Source organism: Streptopelia decaocto, assembly GCF_964273445.1.
Source record: "Streptopelia decaocto genome assembly, chromosome: Z".
Taxonomy (NCBI): domain Eukaryota; kingdom Metazoa; phylum Chordata; class Aves; order Columbiformes; family Columbidae; genus Streptopelia; species Streptopelia decaocto.
Window position 1 is genome coordinate 65,249,790 of NC_138657.1, and position 19,812 is coordinate 65,269,601.

General features: G+C 45.7%; 1 protein-coding gene across 1 annotated transcript in view; it reads left to right on the top strand.

Annotated features, from left to right (window-relative positions):
• The first annotated feature begins 10,156 nt into the window (after window positions 1–10,156).
• The window catches only part of SERINC5 (serine incorporator 5), a 43,574-nt gene continuing 33,918 nt past the window's right edge, over window positions 10,157–19,812 (top strand). The window contains exon 1 of the mRNA XM_082075506.1: window positions 10,157–10,326. Within this exon, the coding sequence (XP_081931632.1) occupies window positions 10,300–10,326 (27 nt within the window). The 5' untranslated portion in view covers window positions 10,157–10,299. The remainder of the gene's footprint in view (window positions 10,327–19,812) is intronic.

A 19,812-nucleotide genomic window follows, 5' to 3' on the forward strand; every position in this document is an offset into this window, starting at 1 on the left:
TGATGAATATGTTGAACAACACCGGCCCCAGTACTGACCCCTGAGGCACTTCACTAGATACTGGCCTCCAACTAGACTCTGCCCCATTGACCACGACTCTCTGGCTTCTTCTTTTCAGCCATTTCCCAGTCCACCTCACTAGCCGATCATCCAGACCACACTTCCTCAGTTTAGCTGTGAGGATGCTGTGGGAGACTGTGTCAAATGCTTTACTGAAGTCAAGGTAGACCACATCCACCATTCTGCCATCATCTCTCCACCTGGTTATGTCCTCATAAAAGGCTATGAGGTTGGTTAAGCACAACTTCCCCTTGGTGAAGCCATGTTGACTGCCCCTAATGACCCTCTTATCCTTGATATGTCTTGAGATGGCACCAAGGATAAGTTGTTCCCGTAGTGTGAGAGGCTGGAAAAAAGACATGCATGGCTGCAGTCTCTTTTTGGCTCCAAAATACAGCACTGCCTAGGAAAACCTTCTGTTGATTCTTATCTTCCTGAAGACCTGCTGGGAATTAGGTTTGTTCCTCCCGTAGCCCACCGTCACTACCAGGAAGGTTCCAGAAGCAGCTCTGTTCTTGCTAGCTTGAGAACTCTGCTTAGCCAAACTTTCTTCATCCTATAATGCAAATTTCTCATTTTCAAACTTCCCCAAGTAGAGCTGGAAAAAAATCTCAGTTTTTATGCTATTGAACTAGCCTCATATCATCTCTGTGTTCAGTTCTAGTATTTTAATTTTTTCCTTCTATTTGTGAGAAACTCATTCATATTTTTTATTTATTCCTTTTAGAAACATGTTCTTCCAAATAGAAGGGCAATGAGTTGGTGGGAGGTGGGTGTCTTTTTCTTCCCAAGAATCAAATGCACAGGCAGCCAGGTCCCATGAGGATTTTTGGAGACACTTGCTGTGTGGTCATTGCAGAGGTCACCAGTGTTTTGACCATTTCCTCTACTGCTGTTGGTTCGAATTGTGCCCAGAAACCTTCATACAGAATGTTCTGCAGGTAAGAGAGGAAGAGGAGGAGGGGGCATTTCACTCTTAGCTGAAAAGCATTAGTGGAATGTGGTGTATTGCCTGCTGCAAGAGGTTTGTGACACTTCATTAGGGACACTGACGGTTACACAAAGCTGTCTGTGACAATGGGTTGGGAGCTGTGTACTTTGGTTTTGGGAAACCTGCAGTTTGGGTCAGGCTGGTAGGCAAGTACCCTCAAAGAATACTTAGGCTGTCCTGCATGGATTTGCTTTCTGTGAATCAATATCTCTCTTGGATTTTTTTTTAAGGAAGAAGTTAACTGGCCAAGAAAATTAACAGATAATTAATGAAGTATTGCAATCTGGTAATTCTGAAGAAGTCTACTACTGGGCTGACAAATGTAAAACTGTCTTTCTCTTGCTGCTTGAAACTCACCCATACTTTCAGGAGCTTGCTTTGGTTTTGCCATATCAGCTTCCTCAGGAAGTCAATGGTGCAGAAAGGCAGTGCCACCATGTTTTTTATCTTTATTTATGATGGTAGAAACTGATTTTAATCTGTCAGTCACATCTAACTGCAGGAGTTGAAGTGCTGATTTACCAGTGGATCGGCTTTCCGGGTCAGTAGGGTCAGTGTGTGACAGAGAAATGAGGCAGATGGTCAGATGTGGTCTTAACCTAATGCTTTTCTCTCCACGAATTGTCACTCTGCCAGATTGAAGCTCCTTGTAAGGACAGATAACCGGTAGGTCTCCCAGCATGCAGCCTGAGCCTGCTTAGCTTCATATTATCCTAGAACTTCTTTAAAAAGACCCTTTATGTTAACCTTACCTAGCAACGCTGCTGTCTGCTTTTCTCCCAGCGTAAAGTTTCCTTAGTCTCGCCCAGGTTAAATGTCTGTGTCAGCTGTTTGTAAGGTAAAGGTATTAGCTGTGATTAAGAAACCTGAGATATCGTATAATGAAAAGCCTGATTTAGGAATGAAAATCTGTACTGCACACAGTCGCTGAGAGGTCAGAAAGAACGACATAGTTGGCATTACATGGTATTGTGTTAAAAAGGGCAAACAAAGAGGGTGCAAATGCAGCATCTGGAGAGCTCAGTGCACAGCTGTGTAATATTACTGTTCTGTACTTTGGTTACAAAAATTAAAGTACTCAGAAAGGTTTAGTTCATGTATTTCCTTAATAGGTAATGCAAATTTTAATCCACTTTAAATTAACATTGGAGTGAAAAACAAGTATCATTCTGAAAATAAAAGCTTTTTTTAAAGCAAATTTGTCTGGAAATACTAGCCTTGTGGGTTTTTTAATACTGAAATCTTCAAATGCTATGAAATCCTTTATTTCAAGTCCAACAAGTGATTCAGAACATTTCATTTGATCAGAATCTGACCAAATTTGACTACTTAAGTGCATGGATTTTTTTTTCCTTTTGATTTTTTTAATTAACTATTACTAGCTAGAAAAAAAAATCAGTGTGAATTAGAGAACACTAGTAAAGATATAGGGGAAAATACCACCATGTAGTATTGTGACCAGCTTGATATTCTGGAAGGGCCGGTTACTCGTGTGTGTCTGGCCCTGTGTGCACTGACAATCTGTGTTTCTCCACATTTCAGAGATATATAGTTGCAGCTTGCTCTTGCTTTACACTGGCAGGTCATTCATTGCACTCTTTGCTATTATATTGGTTCTGTGTGCTTCCCTGCACCTCCACACGCAGTCTCGAAGGTGATCATCCCATTGTTGCGGCAACAAATGCTGCAGTATGTAAGTCTGTTACTAGATCCCAAGCTAACCGATGCTCTTCCGAAAGCTGCTGCTGGTAGATGCAGTCTCCAGCCCACAGAGAGGCTGACAACAGCTCGAAAGCTTAGATCCTAAAAGCTCAAACATCAAAACATGGCATAAAAGTTACTTCATTTTTTTCCTGTCATTGGACTGAAACAGAGAAATAAACTTGGCAGCAGAGTCAATTATATTGTTGAGCGGCATTCTTTATTTCATCAGCGCTGGGGGACACTGGGGATCATCCTCTATAAGTGCTCCAAAGACTGGATGCTCTTGCGTTGCTTATATCCACATAATTATTATATATGCATTACAGTTTTTGAAATTTTTTACATACATCTATACTAAGAAATAATTAATGATGTTAGTTATAATTGCTTAGTTTCTTACTTACATCTATTTGTTATTAGTTAAATATAAACTAAGCACTCTGCTTCAAAACAATGTATCACTTAATCTTCTGTCTCCCTCTTGTCATGCAGAAGGATCTAAAACTTGAAAAATATCCCCTCGTTTGCAGGTGGTCAGAAAGCATTTATTGTGTCAATTGGTCAGTGATGTCTACGTCTTTTGTAACCTAATCACAGTGTACATGAATGTGGCAGCTTCTCTTCAGGACTCTTCACAGCTCTTATTGTAATGTTCTTGTTTATTTATTTATTCTGTTGCTCACAAGCAGAGTAGCAGCCGGAGATGCAAATCAGTAAGGTGTAGCAGCCAAGGAAGCTGCTCAGTGATTCTGGCAAATCCTGGAACGGGCCCTGCCCTTGGGCTTCCTCCACACATCCAGGAGGCTGCGGCTGCGAGCGGTTGTCGAGGGTTAAGATTGCGGGGTGACAATAAAACCCTGGCAGATGTATTGTTAACCCCCTCTCCCCCCCCACTTCCCCCTTTTGCTCCTCGCTCTCCCCCTTCCCACTCAGGACAGGCAATCAGGAGGGAAAGAAGGACAGAGAGAAGAGAGTTGGAAAAAATAAAGATGTTTTACTAATGCTACTAATAAGAATAGAGAAAATAATACAAAATATACAAAACCAATCTTGAAAGTCTCAGCAACTGCAGAGCCTGCAACCAAAGTCCTGGATTGGACTCTGTAGCCAACCGGAGCTGGATTCAGTTTCTCACTAGGCCTCAGTTCGCAGGGACGACTAGCAAGGTCCTCTCCTAATGTCGGCCATAAGCAGAAGGGAAAAGGCAAAAAGGGAAAAAAGGAAAAGGGACGAGATCCTCGTGATCTGCCACTTTTACATGAAGTATTCACGTGAATGGAATGTTATACACAGTTGGTCAGTTTCTTGGTCACCGGTTTCTCGTTGCCCCTCTCGCGAGATGTCCATCCATGCTTATGAATAAGTTTGCATTCCATTGCTGTGTTTACCAAAACATGTGTCTGGTTCTCCAGGAAAATGCAGTTAATATGAAGGCTTTAGCTGACAGCCAAAATTCACTGAAAGAGAAACTTGTTTTTAACAAAACCAGGACAGCGGTGCAGTGCACCTTTGTCTCCCAGCGAGCTGGTCCCACTCGCTTTTTGCCATGTCCACAGGTGGGCTGGACTGTGCTGTGGCAGCTGGTCCTGCTGTGGTTCCTATACACACTGGTTTTTAGTGACCAAGATGTCCAAAGGTTCTGGAAGGCTTTGGCTGCCTAGGAGGATTTGGGGAGAAGTGGTCCATAATCCAGGTGCCGGTGCATACTTAGAAAAAAACCTGAAGGATGCCATGAGTTTATTATGGCCTGCAGCCACCTAGACTGTGAGACGTGGGTGTGCAGTCACACGCAAGTAAATCTCCTAGGTGGTAAATAAATTATTTTTACTGTCTGATCACACCTTTGCATGTTGTTGCCCTTTACTGGAATACCTTTTCCACAGGAAACTATTTCAGCAAACATCACAGCAGTTAGGTCATTAGCTGTGTAAGAGTTTCGTTTTGGATCCAAGGGGTGGTTTTTGAGAACACGTGCATGCACATGCACAGACATTTCCCCTCCTTCCCATAACCATGTTTTTACTGGTGTCTAATTGCTAGGCTCAAGCAAAACATACATTTACCCAGAACGCAATTTCACATGTTTTGTACTTTAACCAGCATATAAAGTCTGAATTTATATTATAAAAAACGAACTAATTTTATGTAAGTGGCCACCATGGTGTGTAACAATCTGGTTTTGTTTTCTTTCTGATTACATTTACATTTGGAAATATTTTCTGCGTTTAACTTCACCTGAAAAAAAACAGCCAAGTGGTAGATTTCTCCTTCTCATTGGATGCAGATTTTTTGTGCTCTTCTCTTTGCCAGTTGGCACAAACCAAAATCCTTTAATTACTGTAAAATCCTGAAACTACAGAACGTTTACAGCAGCATTGCAAGTTGCAGCTTCCTTTCAGAAAGTGTGAGCAAACTGGCACAACTCCCAATATTCTTACTTGAAAATACACTGAGCTGGTTCATACTATGTGAATACTGAGAGAGCGCAGAGTCCTTGAGCAATCCTGGTAATTATGATTTCCTTGTGCTATGCCAAAAAGCTCTCTGCTTCACCACTAACATCTTTTGAGTTCTCTGCAGAGGCTGTAACACTGCGTTCTTCTCACAGTGAAGGGGGGGAAGTGAGCACACAGTATCACAGTATGTTTGGGATTGGAAGGGACCTCAAAAGATCATCTAGTCCAATCCCCCTGCTGGAGCAAGAACGACTAGGTGAGGTCGCACAGGAACATGTCCAGGCGGGTTTTGAATGTCTGCAGAGAAGGGGACTCCACAACCTCCCTGGGCAGCCTGTTCCAGTGTCTGTCACTCTCACTGAGAAGAAGTTTTTTCTCAAATTTAAGTGGAATCTCTTGTGTTCCAGCTTGATCCCATTACCCCTTGTCCTATCATTGGTTGTCACCGAGAAGAGCCTGGCTCCATCCTCGTGGCACTCATCCTTTATATATTTGTAAACATTAATGCGGTCACCCCTCAGACTCCTCTTCTCCAAACTAAAGAGACTCAGCTCCCTCAGCCTTTCTTCATAAGGGAGATGCTCCACTCCCTTCATCATCTTTGTTGCCCTATGCTGGACCCTCTCCAACAGCTCCCTGTCCTGCTTCTGCTACAAGAAACCATGCAGAAATGAGTTGGGAATGAGTAAAGTGGATGCATATCAAGGTGCCACACTTGCAAGTGAAACTGCAGTTGGGACCCGAGGCCGATGGCTTTCCCGGGGGCCCAAGCAAAGCTGGTGTGCCACGGAAGGTCACTGCCACGTGTGGATCCGGGCCGGGTGTCTCGCAGGCAGAGTTTCGCAGGCTGCCTGAAGGTGAGTGTCTCAGTGACTCACCCCCAGGGCTTCAGGTTCTGCCGCTCTGCTCTGCCTGTGGCACCCCACGCTGAGCGGGCAAAGTGGCTCGCTCCAGGGCACAACTGCTTCTACACGGGTTTTTTCCTCGTAACGAAGTGCTTCCCTTCCTTTCTCATTCCCCAGCTCCTGAACTGAGACCAGAGTTTTAGCTCCATTCCTGGGCTGTCTTACTTCACGCAGAGCCACTTCTTGCCCTGTTCTGTCTGACTCATTGCAACTCTGTAAATCTGTGTTCTTAAAATTCCTTATACAAAGCAAGGCCAAAGCATCGTGCCTTTTTCTCCTGATGCGACAGCTTCTCTGCCACTTGAAAGCCCTAAACCAGAATTAGCATCACTTCAAACAGACACTCTTTATCCTGCCAAAAGAACAGTCTGATGCAGGAATTACTGGTTGAAGATTTCTGTCCAGTAAATCAGATTAGGGGAACACAACAGCCTTCTCTGATTTCAGAATATGTATTTGATGGGTAAACCTTATTCTAAATGCATGGGTAGTTTCAGACTGACAGTTCTTTTCATGCAGTAACATCTGCTCTTTGCTTTGCTATTAGCCTGTTTAATGCTTGCCAGCAACACAGCAGGAAAATGCAAGCCTTCCTGGTGACAAATTTTTCACTCAAAAAGCCAACGCACACACTCTGGCGTGCTCTTGATGATTGGAAAGGCCATTACAGAGCTCTGCTGTTTTCTTCAGTGCAGAGGCTGGATTTGTGTCAGTGATAACAGCGCAGGCTGGCATTAACAGACCTGCATGGAGGAGTGAACTAATGGTGTTCCCTACCCGGTGAATGCTTGTTGCTATCGCAGACATGCTGACATGCGGTACAGCCCCTTGTACTCTTCCATTGTACTGAAATAAAAACTTACGCTTTTTCTATGGATAAACAACGTTTAATCCAATTCCTTAATTGTATTCTTTAAACATGTGTTCATTAGAGCATAAGCAAAACAGCGCTGGGTGCGCGGGGGATTCACTCCGCCCAACACACACACTTTTAACAATAAGAAGTATGTTTAAATACAGTATGGTATTACATATTCATAATGAACCCAGAAACGCCTATACATATTCATGACCTTTCCCACTTTTTATTAAATCGAGTCTCAGATAACCATTTACATATTCCCCTCCTTGACCCTCCCCTGTTGCGCCTGCGCAATGTCACTTGGTGAATTTGAGGAAGGGTCTTTAGGGGTCTTTGGATGAAGGCTCCTTCAGCTTCGTCACAGTGGACTTTGTACCTTTGGCTCATTAGGAGGAACTGGCTGGAACCCAAGCTACCAAACCGACTGAAACCAGACTGGCGCCCCCTTTTTGCTGTAAATCTTGGCTATCTTGTCTCCTCAAGGTTGCAGCTGGTGCTGTAAAACTTCTTATCTCGGCATTTAATGAAGTCCTGCTTTTTTTAGCACAATTAGTTACATACAGCTCTAGACTAGATATTAATTATGTGGTTTAAAATGTTAGCTTGTTAGTAGGCCCTTATTATATAGTTGCTTAACCCTTAAAATGTTAGTTCCCTCTATCAATATAACTTCCTAAACAAGTTTCATAACTTTTTACATAGAACTTAACCACCTTTCCCTTTTCCAAGTTCAGAGTCCGTGCCTCATTTGGTTATACCTGTAAACATTAAACATCTCAGCACGAATCACAACTGCATTTTTCACACCCTTGTACTCTTCCATTGTACCCATATGTCACCTTCACCAGTCTCTCTTGGCAAGACAGCTTCGTTTTTAAATTAAACCTCAGATTCTCCATCATGTTTTGAGTTGATTTTGCAGATGTGGAAATTAAGCAAAGCCTGACCAGTCAGCTTCTTGTGATTGCATAAGAAGTCTGGAACAGAAATAAAAGACGAATGCAGTTTTGCTGAGTTCTTACTATGCTGTGATGCTCATGTTCTCATGTCTTAACCACATGCTTCAGGAAGCTGACTGTGTTTCAGAGTTAAAAACACCAGTGGTTTTCCATTGCCTGTTTGCTGGCCACACTCCTTTCCTGTCCCTTGTTCAATTATTGATTCTTTCTCTTCAGCCCTTCTTCTAGGGAGAGGAGCTGTAAATCGGAGGAGTTGTGTTGAGACTCCAGCCCCCAGTCCTGGCCTGAGGAGCCTTCACCCGCGTTTGGGGCGTTCGCTGCTCCCACAGAGCAGGAGCGTCAGCCACGTCAGAGCCTGAACCGCGGTGGGGCTGATGTTTCCAGTAACTTTGATGGAGTTTTACAGAAGGTCAAAGCAGACCATAAAACAAAAAATTTGATTCAAACAGAACAGGAATTGGTTACTTATGAGAGGAACTTGAAGGACAAACCCTGAGATAAAGCTTGAAGAATATGCAGTTAGTATCAAACAATGAAATTTGGCAAGGACTAGCGGTATGTTGTGAACTTTGGTGAACTATGCTCATTATACACTCATTTTATTACAAAACCACACCTCCTTGTTGAAAGCTACCTGCCTCCAGAACACCCCTACTCACTGAGCATGCATAGAAGATTTTATCTTCACTGTACCTTTTAAACCGAAGCGAGCAAAGTTTAGACCAATGAACTTTAAGTAGGCATAAATATGTATAAGATGTTAGGAGTGGTTAAAAGTTGAAATGTATAAATACGTAACTCATTCTGCTCCTGGTGTGCTTTGCGAAAGATTGCCCAGCACCTTTTTCTGCCCGGAACTGCAAATTAAACAAATACCTCGACCCTGTATGTGAATTGCTATCTACAGGCCAGATAACGATCCCACCTTTTGGGACACCACTATCAGTGCCTTTGTCTGCAATAGCAAAGATCATCACACAGGAAGCTGAGAGATCCTCTGCCACTGCCGGGTACTGCCCTTGGCTCCTTGCAGCTGATGCTGGAGAAAGTATTTCAGCAACACCAGGGAAGATCTCGGCTCCTTGTAGGAACGCAGGGCCCTGAAGCCATCCTCCGAGCGCCACAGCTTCTCCAGCTACATGTGGGCAGTGCAAGGGCCGCGGGCCGCGGCAAAGCCATTGGAACTCAAGGTTGGTGCGTTGCAGCGTTAAACTTACACTTCATGCCTGGTCTTCTAAGATTCTTATGTTTCTCTTATTCACCGAGTTTGTTAAATTGCAGCTACTAAAAAACGGGTGGTTTAGAGGGCATGTGAGCAGGTAAGTGATCTTAGCAATGTGCTTGACAGCAGCGCAAGGAGCCATTGAAGGAGGAATGCTGTTTTTACAACTGGTCTGGCACCTGACCCCAGCGGGAGGGGCAAGGAGGAGACATCTGGCTATGAATCTTTAATGTAAAACAGTCTCCTTGAACTAATCCCGAAATGCAAACTGATTACTGTATTTAAAAAGTTAAGCTAGGGGGAAGGATAGCCAGAGAGCCAGGAATCCATACTTTGAATCAGTGAGGGGAGGGGCTTGTTAGATGAATGAGACAGTTAAACTGAGGCAAGTGTCCGGTAGTCTGTAGACCCTGCAGTACCCAACTAATAGGGAATAGGTGAGGAAATTTGCAGCCGTGATTAGGGTGATATAAACAGGGGCTTTTGGCCGTATTCCGTGTGCCTTCCACTAGGTAAGACACCCGGTTTTGCGCTATCATTAATAAAATATGCTTTGCCGAGAGATCCTGCCTGGGCCTATTGTACGGGCAGGATGATGTCTGGTACCGCGGGGCAGCCTGCGCAGGACGCCCCGCGCGGGCGCACTCCCCTGCCGCAGCTGTACGGGGAACCGCCGCCTCTGCTGCCTCGGGCAAGCGGGACAGGAAGGTCCGCACCTGCTGCGCCTCAGCCGCGGTACCGCTCCCCGGTCCGGGCGGGAGGACGGGTGCTCTGCCCAGCGGCTCCCGGTTCGGGGGGTGCCCCCTCGCCCGGGGAAGCCAGGGCTGGCGGAGGGGCTGCCCAGGCCCGCCGGACGGAGCGGCAACAACGGCAGCGCGGCCCTTCCGCGACGGCCGGTGCGCGCAGCGCCAGGCCCGGGCCGCCCCGCCGCGCAGGCTGACGACAGCGGAAGCCGGGCGGAGGGGCCGGCGGCCGGGCCGGGGCGGTGCGGCTGCGGGCAGAGGCGGTGCCGGGCCGAGGCGGTGCCGCTCCGCCCGCGGCAGCGGCGCCCGCGCTGCCCTGCCCTGCCCTGCCCGCGCCGCGTGAGCCAGGCAGCGGGGACCCAGGCAGCGGGGACCCAGGCCGCTCCGCGCCGCCGGCATGTCCGCGCCCTGCTGCGCCGGCCAGGTGAGGGCTGGGGCCGCGGGGAGGCCGGCAGGTGTGCGCGGCGGGGCGCCGCAAGCCTCCCCTGTGCCGAGCGGTGGGGGATCCTGGGGGGACGGCGGTGGGGGCTCGCCCCGCAGCTCCGCCGCGGAGAGCGAGGGCCCGGGGGGGCGCTCCGCCGGGCCGGGTGGCGACGGCCCAGCGCGGGGGACGGAGAGCCCGGGACGGGACGGGACGGGACGGGGCCGGTGCGTCCGCATCGCTCCGCTGCCTCGCGGTCAGCCCGGGAGAGCCAGCCTGACGGGGCAGCGAAGGCGTTAAAGTAACAGCGGCACCTGCGGAGCGGGAGCCGAATGCCGCGGGGCTGCCCCTGACACGGGGTACGTGAGGTGTTTGCCGTGGCGAGTGGCGGAGCCCCGGGATGAATTCCCCTCGCCCTTCGGGAGAAGCCGCAGCCGGACGCCGCCGTCTCCCCGGGGTGAGGGAGCGGAGAGCGGCTCTGCTGGCCGTGTCCGCACCAGCAGCTGCGCTGGGGCGACGGGCATGGGGACGAGACTTCTCAAAGGCCTGTCCTGCAAGGAGCCGTTCCCAAAGCGGTGACAGGCCACTCAGAGCTACGAGAGGTGCTTAGGTGACTGCTACTGGTTCTTGGTGGCGGGGAAGCTGATACCCACGGTGTTAGAAGTCTATGTGGTCTTAACTTCTCTCTTAGCTGCTGGCTGCCTGGCACTTTTCAGACCCTGTCACAAACTGCTTTAAATTGGGTTTGTGGAAAGATTGAGCAAGTTCAGGTGCTAGTGGAGGAAGTGAGAGCAAATGAGAGATGGAGGGTGTGTGCCCCTCAGCGTGCATGAGGTGAGTAATCTGTGCTCTGCATCTTCCTGCGACGCACCTGTTTTCCTGATTGAATCTGAGCTGATGAGTGGAGGACTGTGGAACTGGAGAAGGGTGGTTGCGAGCTTCTGTCCAGATCTCGTCCTTGACTGCACGCAAGGGAAGGACTTCTGTTCCTGCCGGTGGTGTTAGACCGCATCTCCCTCAGACACTTTATTTTGTGCATCATTTTCCCAAATCTCCACTTCTGCAATAGAAAACCATTACTCCTTGTCCTGTCCGCAACAGAGTAGTCAGTGAGCTTATTCCTATTGTTTTACATATTTAAATGCCTGGTCCTAATTCTACTGATATTTCCTAATTGGTCACTCTGCACTCCCCGCCACCCCCCCACCCTAGCATCTGATTATTCTCTTGCTTTTGTGTGAAGCACCTGGAAAAAAAGAAATCTGAGATCTTTCCTGGAGGGTGGAATCCTAGGCTAAATTTGGTCTTCCAGCTGTGGTTCTTTCAGTCTTCGGTGGGCCAGGAGGGATTACTGAACGTGTCTGCACATGCCTGGCCTCTGGGAGCTCCCCTGCGCCTCACCATGCAGCCTTGGGTGGCTGTGGGGGACAGCAGTAACCGTGTTTGCTAATATTCCTCTTAAAGCAGGACAGCAGTACCCACGTTTGCTAATATTCTTCTTAAAAGCAGGGAGTCTCCCGACTGCTGCTTTGTGTGCGTTTCAGCAGCACCCAAAACAAGTTTTGGAGAAGCTCAACGAAGCGCTGTTAGTAGGTGCTGTCACTGCAGCGGTTCATGGCTGTTTGCGTTTTCAATGTTTGGGGTTTTTTTGGTGGAGTTCCTACAGAAGTAACAATACCAAGAGGATGAAACTGTTGTGAGACTTGTGTGGCGAATGGCATGGCTTCAGCGTGACTGAACTTTGAGACGTTATTAAAGCGACTATTCCTATCGCACGTGGTATTATGTGATAATAATGTGTTTTACTGGCACTGATGTGTCACTTTGGAGTATGTAAATAAACCGAACTCCTTAGTGACGTTGCAGCTAAAGCAAAAGCCCTCAAGTGGATGCAGTCATAGTGCCAAAATTATGCAATACCCTGGGGAGATGTATTCTGCTGCCTTAAGCACTATTTTTGATGTAAGACTTATCTGTGCTAAATACGACATATTCCTGGAGTTATACCAGCAAACTTGGTGTGGATAACCTTTTTATAGGCTAGGATGATAAATGGCGTAGACATGCATGCAGTGTAACTTTTTTTAAGAGGAAAAATGGCCTTTGCCTTTATGACTTGATTTATTCCAACCTCGATGAAGGGATGTTTGTTTAACATTATTAATACACAAGAAAAACAAAAGGGATGGAAGTTCTTCTTTCTCTTTCAACCCAGCTTCCTCAGGCATTTTATGAGTACTGTTAATCAAGCTGAGAAATCAAGAAGGAATTTGGCCTCTCCTTAAATGTTCTCCCAAAGGTGAAGTTAACTCTCTCTCCAGAAACAGAGACAATTTTCTTGAGGAAAGATGAAACTTTGTATGTGTCCCAAAATCAACACTCATGTTGCATCCCTCCTTTTTATCTAAAATATACTAGTTTAATGGGTTTGATATATGGGGTAGGGTTTTTTTGTAGGAAGTATTTTTGCCTTGTGTATGTCTTATATCTGCCTGTCTGTCTCTGTCAATCTGCTTTCCTAGAACTGCCCGAGAACTTTGGTGTTGTCCATCTGGGCTGTGAAAGTGCAGTTGTTGTGCATGGATGTCTAGCTGATATCAAAGTTCAGTTATGAGTTAATGCCAGCAAATTTTCCCAGTGTGAAGCAGACAATAAGCGATCAGTACTTTTGGTTTTGGGTCAAACCATGCCAAACATCTAGTTGATGGTGCCTGTTGGAATACATGCATTCAGGTTTTGTAGACCAGATTCCTGTTGTTAAAGGATAGAGTGGTAAGCTGCCAAACTTCAGTGTACTTTGGTTATGCTGATTTTGCACTCAAAAATTATTTAAAATAATCGTAATCAACATTACTGTGTGACTTGCATCCTTGCCAAGTAGACCCTGGGAACTTGCTTTCAAGGAACTTGGACATTTATAAACCTTAGTTTCTGCAGTTGGTTTTTACCATGCAACATACAACATTGTTTTGAAGAGAACTGCCACTTTTAGGTTTCTGAACTGTAATAAGCTTGCTAAATGCTTCTTCTTTTCCTGGTGTTCTGTTGGTAGACATATTTTGAGAGTGCAGTGAGAATACAGTTTGGCTTAGGCCTCCACAATGCTTTTGATTACATGAAAACATCTGCTTAAATTGACAGGAAACAGGATTTTACATTTGGCTTTTCTTCAGTAGTTATTCTCAAGAGAATAGAGTTGAGATCATGGTTAAGAAAAGCAGCTGTTGCAGAAAATCTTTATTACAATGAATATGTTTTTTCCAGAGTTAAATAAATGTAATTTAGATAGTTAACATTAATTTGGGGGTAGCTGGGTTGTTCAAGGAGATGGATTTTTCAATTAGAACTGGTAGTTACTAAAGTTTATAAAGCTATTTTTGTAGGTCTGTTAAATCTTGAGTGCTTTCTGTTCTGCACTTAGAAATCATATCATGTAGTAAGATGTGCTGCAAGTTAGAGTATCGGATTTTCGTTTTATACCCAGACCTCTAATTCAGAGGGGTTTAAAAAGAAAAATGCTTTATAAGGTTGACCTCAGCTTTTTGGGGCGAGGGAGGGAAGCCCCCTGTGCGCTCTGGGGCTGCCTGCCTCTCTGGCACTGCCTGTTTGCATCTGCAGGTTGAGAAGGGGGCTTGCAGTCCTGCCCTCATGGTCTCCTAACGTGGTGAAAAGGGTGGCTCTGCCACCCTGGTCCGGGCTGGTGTCCTCTGAGGATGCCAGGGTGCTGCTGGGTGGTGCACGGTGTCAAGTGCTGGGGCATTCCTGGCTCAGCTCCATGTGCTGTGCTTCCCAAAACACATCTCTCCTCTTGCAAATGGTCTTCCTAGGTGAGAGGGCTTTGGTTTATTGTGTTTAACCTGAGCTGGGCAGGTAAAAAAAAAAAGAGAAATTTAGCTGTGCGTTTTACCACCTCTCACAACTGCCTTTCCATATCCCCGCCACCACTATTAATCATGATTGAAGATGAAGCTAGATGTCTGAGGTCTGATGTGGAGTTCTGTAGTGTGTTCCACTTAAATACAGTTAGAAAAAAAGAGACTGAGGAAGGACTTTTTTTCCCTGTTTGCAGAAGCATGGCATTTTTGTTTTAAACGGATGGTTGACTGAACATCTGAATTAGCAAAGCCTGCTTTTCTGCAGCTTTGTTCATTGAGGTTGGTATATTACGTCAGTTGCCTTTCTAATAATACTGAACTTGTGTTGCGGCCTTTTCCTTGCTCAAGGTTGAGATCATTTTTCTCTGCTAAACCTTTATCTGTTTTCAAGGAAATTTTAAGAACGTAATATCTTTGAGGCCCCGACCTGTCTGCCCAAGCTGGATAAAATTTGCTGCTGGATTCAAAAGTGATTAGAAAGGGAGGGAAAAGCAACCAAAACCAGCGAGATCCTGTAAGCATTGTATCATTTGACACTTGCGTCGCTAGGTTGGAATCCTTTCCCTGGAACTGCGTAAGAGGCAGAAGATACTCTTTCTCATTCCTGCTTATTTCCCATTGCTGCCTAATTTCTTTTAGCCTTTCTCTCTAACATCTGACAAGTTGGTTACCTTGTGGGTTTAAACACACAGCTTGAATACCCATGGCTGTAGAGATGTGAAAGCAATGTAAGAGCAGGACATTTACTTTTAAGAGCAAGGGGATACTTTTCTGCAGAAGGATATAAATCCTATTGCTGCTTTTATTTTAATTTTTGCAAGTACAGGTATTCCAGGGTGTCTTTGTTTTCAGTTTTTTGTTTGTGGGGTTTTTTTTTCTGTTTCTGAGATTTTCATTGTGATTAATGCACTCACAGTTGCGGGTGCAAGACAGTTGTGTCAGGGGAGTGGTTGGATGCAAGCCTGACCTATGACTGCAGGAAAAGCTGAAGGTCTTGTCTCGAGCTGGCAACAGCTGTCATCCCAAACACATGCTGAGGCTGCTTGGTGTTCTCAGCTTAGCCATGTGAAGACACTTGGACCTTGGGTTGCTTCCAAGGTCCTTTTCATGCCCAAGTTAATGGTGCTTCTATTTCTTTTTCACTAGTGTTGGGCTCTAATATGTTTTGACATGTTAGGTGCCTGGCCTCCTAGATTTTTAGGCTGTGATTGACCATTCTGCCAGCTGAATCTGACCTGGTGAGTTGTTCAGGTCACCCAGGAGATGGACTTCAACACTGGTGTGTGCTACAGCGTAAGGTGGCGGGGACTGCAGCGCTTACCGTGACAGCAGCTGTGGGAAGATGGCCCCGTGTTTGATTAGAAGGGAGTCTTGGTGCACCTACTGTTCTCATCATCAATTTTATTAGTGATAACTGTGCTGGGACTGATGTTTGGAAATTCCAAAAGTTAGAGACAGCATATGCTCAAGTACTTAAATGTATACATGTTCACAGTCTGAAAATGGAAAGTTCTGTCTTTCTTTCTGTCCAGTAGGACTGATCCAAAAATGTGTCAGCCTGCCATCTCTCGCACTGAGTTTTAGCAGGAAGAGCTCTTAACATTTTTTGAAGAAATCTAACTTGTGTTTTTTCCTTGGCTTTTTGTATTACAGTCACTGGCAAAACAGTGTTTCAGGAATCCTGTTCAAGATACTTCTTCAGTAGTCATTGTAATTGTATTTTAAAATGCTCATCAAGAAGTAAGTAATGGGAAAACGTGAGCAGGCTCCATTTTGAACCTGACAATCTGGGAATGCATGTGACTGTTGTGACATTGATGTAAACTGGAACATATTAGCAATGCTATGAGCAGTTATATTTTTTTTCTAAATATAATATGGTGAGAAATAGTTAATGTTTGTTGCCCATTGTCAATTTATACAAAGTGTTAATGTAATTTTTCCTCTGCCTTAAAAGCCACTCGTACTCAGTGTCCAAAGTACCTTATAAAGACACATCTTTGTAGAACAGCTCGGAGCTGTCAGTTCATTCAAAAGTGAAGCAGCTGTTCCAGCTATGTCCTTTGAAGTCAGTGCATACAGAAATTTCACTTTAACTGCTTCTTCACTCCTGTGGTGCATGTACTTAAGCAGTTACTGCCGTACGCCGTGTTCTTGGTTCTGTCTGTCCCCGGTGAAGCACCGTGTTGCATCCGTGTGTGTCATTCTGCCTCTAGAGTCCTGGTCTCGAACGTCAGGGCTAACCTGGAGAAAATCTTGTTGTAGGAATTGAGGACCTCAAATTGTCAGATGTTGCCATTGCTGACTTGTGGTGCATGGAGGGCAGGCTGATCCCACCGCATGGAGTGCTGTGGGGCATTATCTCACCTTCTTTTTGGCTGCATCTGGGGTAGAAGAGCAAGGTGACTTGCTGGGCTGATGGTGCTGCCCAGTTTTTGTAGGATGGGCTGGGGAGATCTGAAGGGATGCAGGAAAAGAATGCAAACAACTTAGGTTGCAGGGAAGAAAAGTCTTAAAGCCTTCAATTGAGACTAAGGATAAATGGTTTGGGTTCTTTTTGATGAGCAGGGAAGAAAGACCGGATAATTAAAAAGCTCTCTCAGCTAGTGAAGAAAGCCTCACCAAGAACCAGGGTCTGGGAACTGTAGCAGACAAATTAGAAGTGTGGGGGTTTTTTTGCTCTTTTAAATGGTAGATTTAAGTAACCAGAGAGAGACAGCCCATCTCATACTGCTGTCAAGTCCAGATGGTCTAGCTAATGGAAAATAGCTGTTCTACTGGGGAACCGAGTGATGTGATACTGCGAAGCTCAGGTCAGACTAAACAATTGTCTTTATTTTTCCAAAATCATCAGGATAAGAGCAGTTGGACAGTCTTTAATTTAGACATTTTGCAGTGATGTTATTTTCTAATGCTGAGCTGAGTCACCATGTGGTAATATTTGAGCACAGAGACAGAACCTAATCATACTCAGCTCAACTTAACTTCAGCTCTGCCGGTGCCTGGCAGCAGCTTGCCCACGTTTCAGCTCTCGTTGTGGTTCTCCTTGGTTTTGAGCTGCTTGGTGCTGGGTGGCAGTTCTGCCCTTTGCTTCAGAACCTCATCTTGGGGCAGGAAAGCCGCACTGGAAAGCAGTGTTTAGGCCGTGTCTATGCTGGCATGACTTTCCTCTGAAGTCAGTTTTAATTTTGCACAGTTTGCAGTGTGAGGTGTGCTGCCAAAAATAGGTTGTCGGTTGATTAACTAGTATGCCGGTCAGAAAACTTTTTGGCTTAAGCCACGTGGTAAGTCTGAATATTAAAGAAGCAGCAGTGAAAAGCAGTTAAGACAGACAAAGGGCAAAATAAAGTGTCTTAGGTGAATTTAGGTACTTCACAGGAACAAACCACTGTGTAATCATGTGGCTGGTTGAAGAAACCTTTGCAAAATGTGTACATAAGAGTCAGGGTTTTCAATAATAGTCTGAGCTCAGCTCCCAGCGCTTGGGACACCTGGCCTCAGGTATGTGTTGTTTTCATGAACCAGAGCACTAACAAACCCTGGATGCTCTTTCCTGAAACGGAAAGTTGAACGGCAAGTGTACAGCTGCTTCAGCACATTATCCATGTGGGGTTGGCTGCTTTGCCCCTCCATCCTGCCTGGCGGCTGCATGTTGCTGTGGGAGGTGTTTAGGTGTTACTGATAGACATTGCAGTTAATAGCTCAGTGACCGTGTTATCTGCAGATCTTATGGCCCAGATGATGTGGTAGGAAAGTAATCAAGCAGTGCATGGAAAACTAAGCTGCTGTAGGCCCCCATGAAAAGAGGCTTCAGCAAGGCACATTCCTGTCTCTGTGGAGAGACCAGAAGGCATGTGTGTGTGGTCATGCCAGCTGGGCAGTCAGGAGGAAAGAGATGAAACCCTGCTAAGTCTTTGCTTAATTTAAATGTGCTTGCTTTTTTTTTTTTTTTTTAATGTGCTCTTCTTCCCTTTGATTTTTACCATTTCTGCTGGAGTCTCCCAAAAGGAAGAGTGCTTTGTTGTGATAAGCTTAATACTTCCTTATGGTCTGTATATTTTAAAAATACCATAGGCTGTTTTGGGCAGTGATCCTGAAACTCCTCACTTTGTTTTAATAGTGATGCCAAACATTTTGTACAACCTTTGAGGTTTTTTTTGGAAACATCTCTGGAAAATACCTTTTAAAAATGTCACTGTCTCTACAAAAGCAGTAAGCAGGCTACATTCACTTCTCAGTCTTGTATGTAAACAGTTACTTGTGCTTAACAGTACTGTCGTACCTCATTCAACTGATTTATCAGATTGGATCACAGCTTGCTAAAATCAAGGCTTGAGTGTGTGGCAGGTGTTAATCACAGAATGGTTTGGATTGGAAGGGACCTCTGGAGATGATCTAGTCCAACCTACCTGCTAAAGCAGTTTCACCTAGAGTAGATCTCACAGGAATGTGTCCGGGTATGTCTTGAGCATCTCCAGAGAAGGAGACTCCACAGCCTCTCTGGGCAGCCTGTTCCAGTGTCTGTCACCCTTCAAGTAAAAACGTTTTTCCTCATATTTGGATGGAACCTCCTGTGCTTCACTCTGTGCCCATTGCCTCTCATCCTGTCACTGGGCACCACTGAAAGGAGTCTGGTCCATCTTCTTGACACCCACCCTTGAGATATTTATAAACATTGATGAGATCCCCTCTCAGCTTTCTCTTCTCCAGGCTGAACAGACCCAGCTCTCTTAGTCTCCCCTCATAAGAAAGGTTCTCTGGGCCCCTCATCATCTTCGTAGCCTGCTGCAAGTGTATGTTGGTGCAGTATTCATTGGTGGGAGCTGATAGCTCATGCACAAGTTGATTAATCTGCTTTTACCCTGTTTTGTTAACCTAACTCCTGTTAGCCATAGGTACTCCCCAGGCTGGCATAAGATGAGAGTGTATGTCTAGGCCTGCCTGTACTTGGAAAAGTGGTTTACGTGGACTGGGGCTGTTGTATTGTCTGCTTGCTTCTGTTCCTCACTGTGTGGTTGTAAAAATTATTGTTCCTCTGCACTGACAGGAGTCTGCCACACTCGAATCAAATGAGTTGGTAGGAAAATGCTACTAAAATGCCTGTTCAAAGAAGGGTCAAAGCATGCGGGACTGCTGTGCGGCGCTCACCTCTGCTCTGCCCTCCCAACCACGCACTCTGCCCTCACTTGAAATGGTAGAGCTGTTTCTGCTGTTGCATAATAAATCAGCAGCTGAGAAAGACTGACAAGTAATTTTTCTTCCTTTTGTTGCTTTTTTTGATCACCCCTAGCATCAGAAACAACTGCCAGGGCCACTGAGTGCTGCTGCCGGGGTAGGAGTGACTGAGTGGCCACAGAGGAGAAGGGCTCTTAGGCCAACCAGGCTGGCAGAGGAAATGTCTATGAAACTGCACTTCGAATAGTTTTTCAACAGAAAATTTTCCCACACAGCTTTCCACAGCTTCTGTTGTGAAACCAGTCAAGTCAGCTGTCATCGGGGCAGTTCAAATCACGGCACAGCCTGTTTTCAAGTACTGCAGGGTTTCACGTTTGGGGATCTCAGGTGAGCTGTCACTGCACCCTCCTCAAGCTCTTCAAGCGTAGCACCGAGCAAA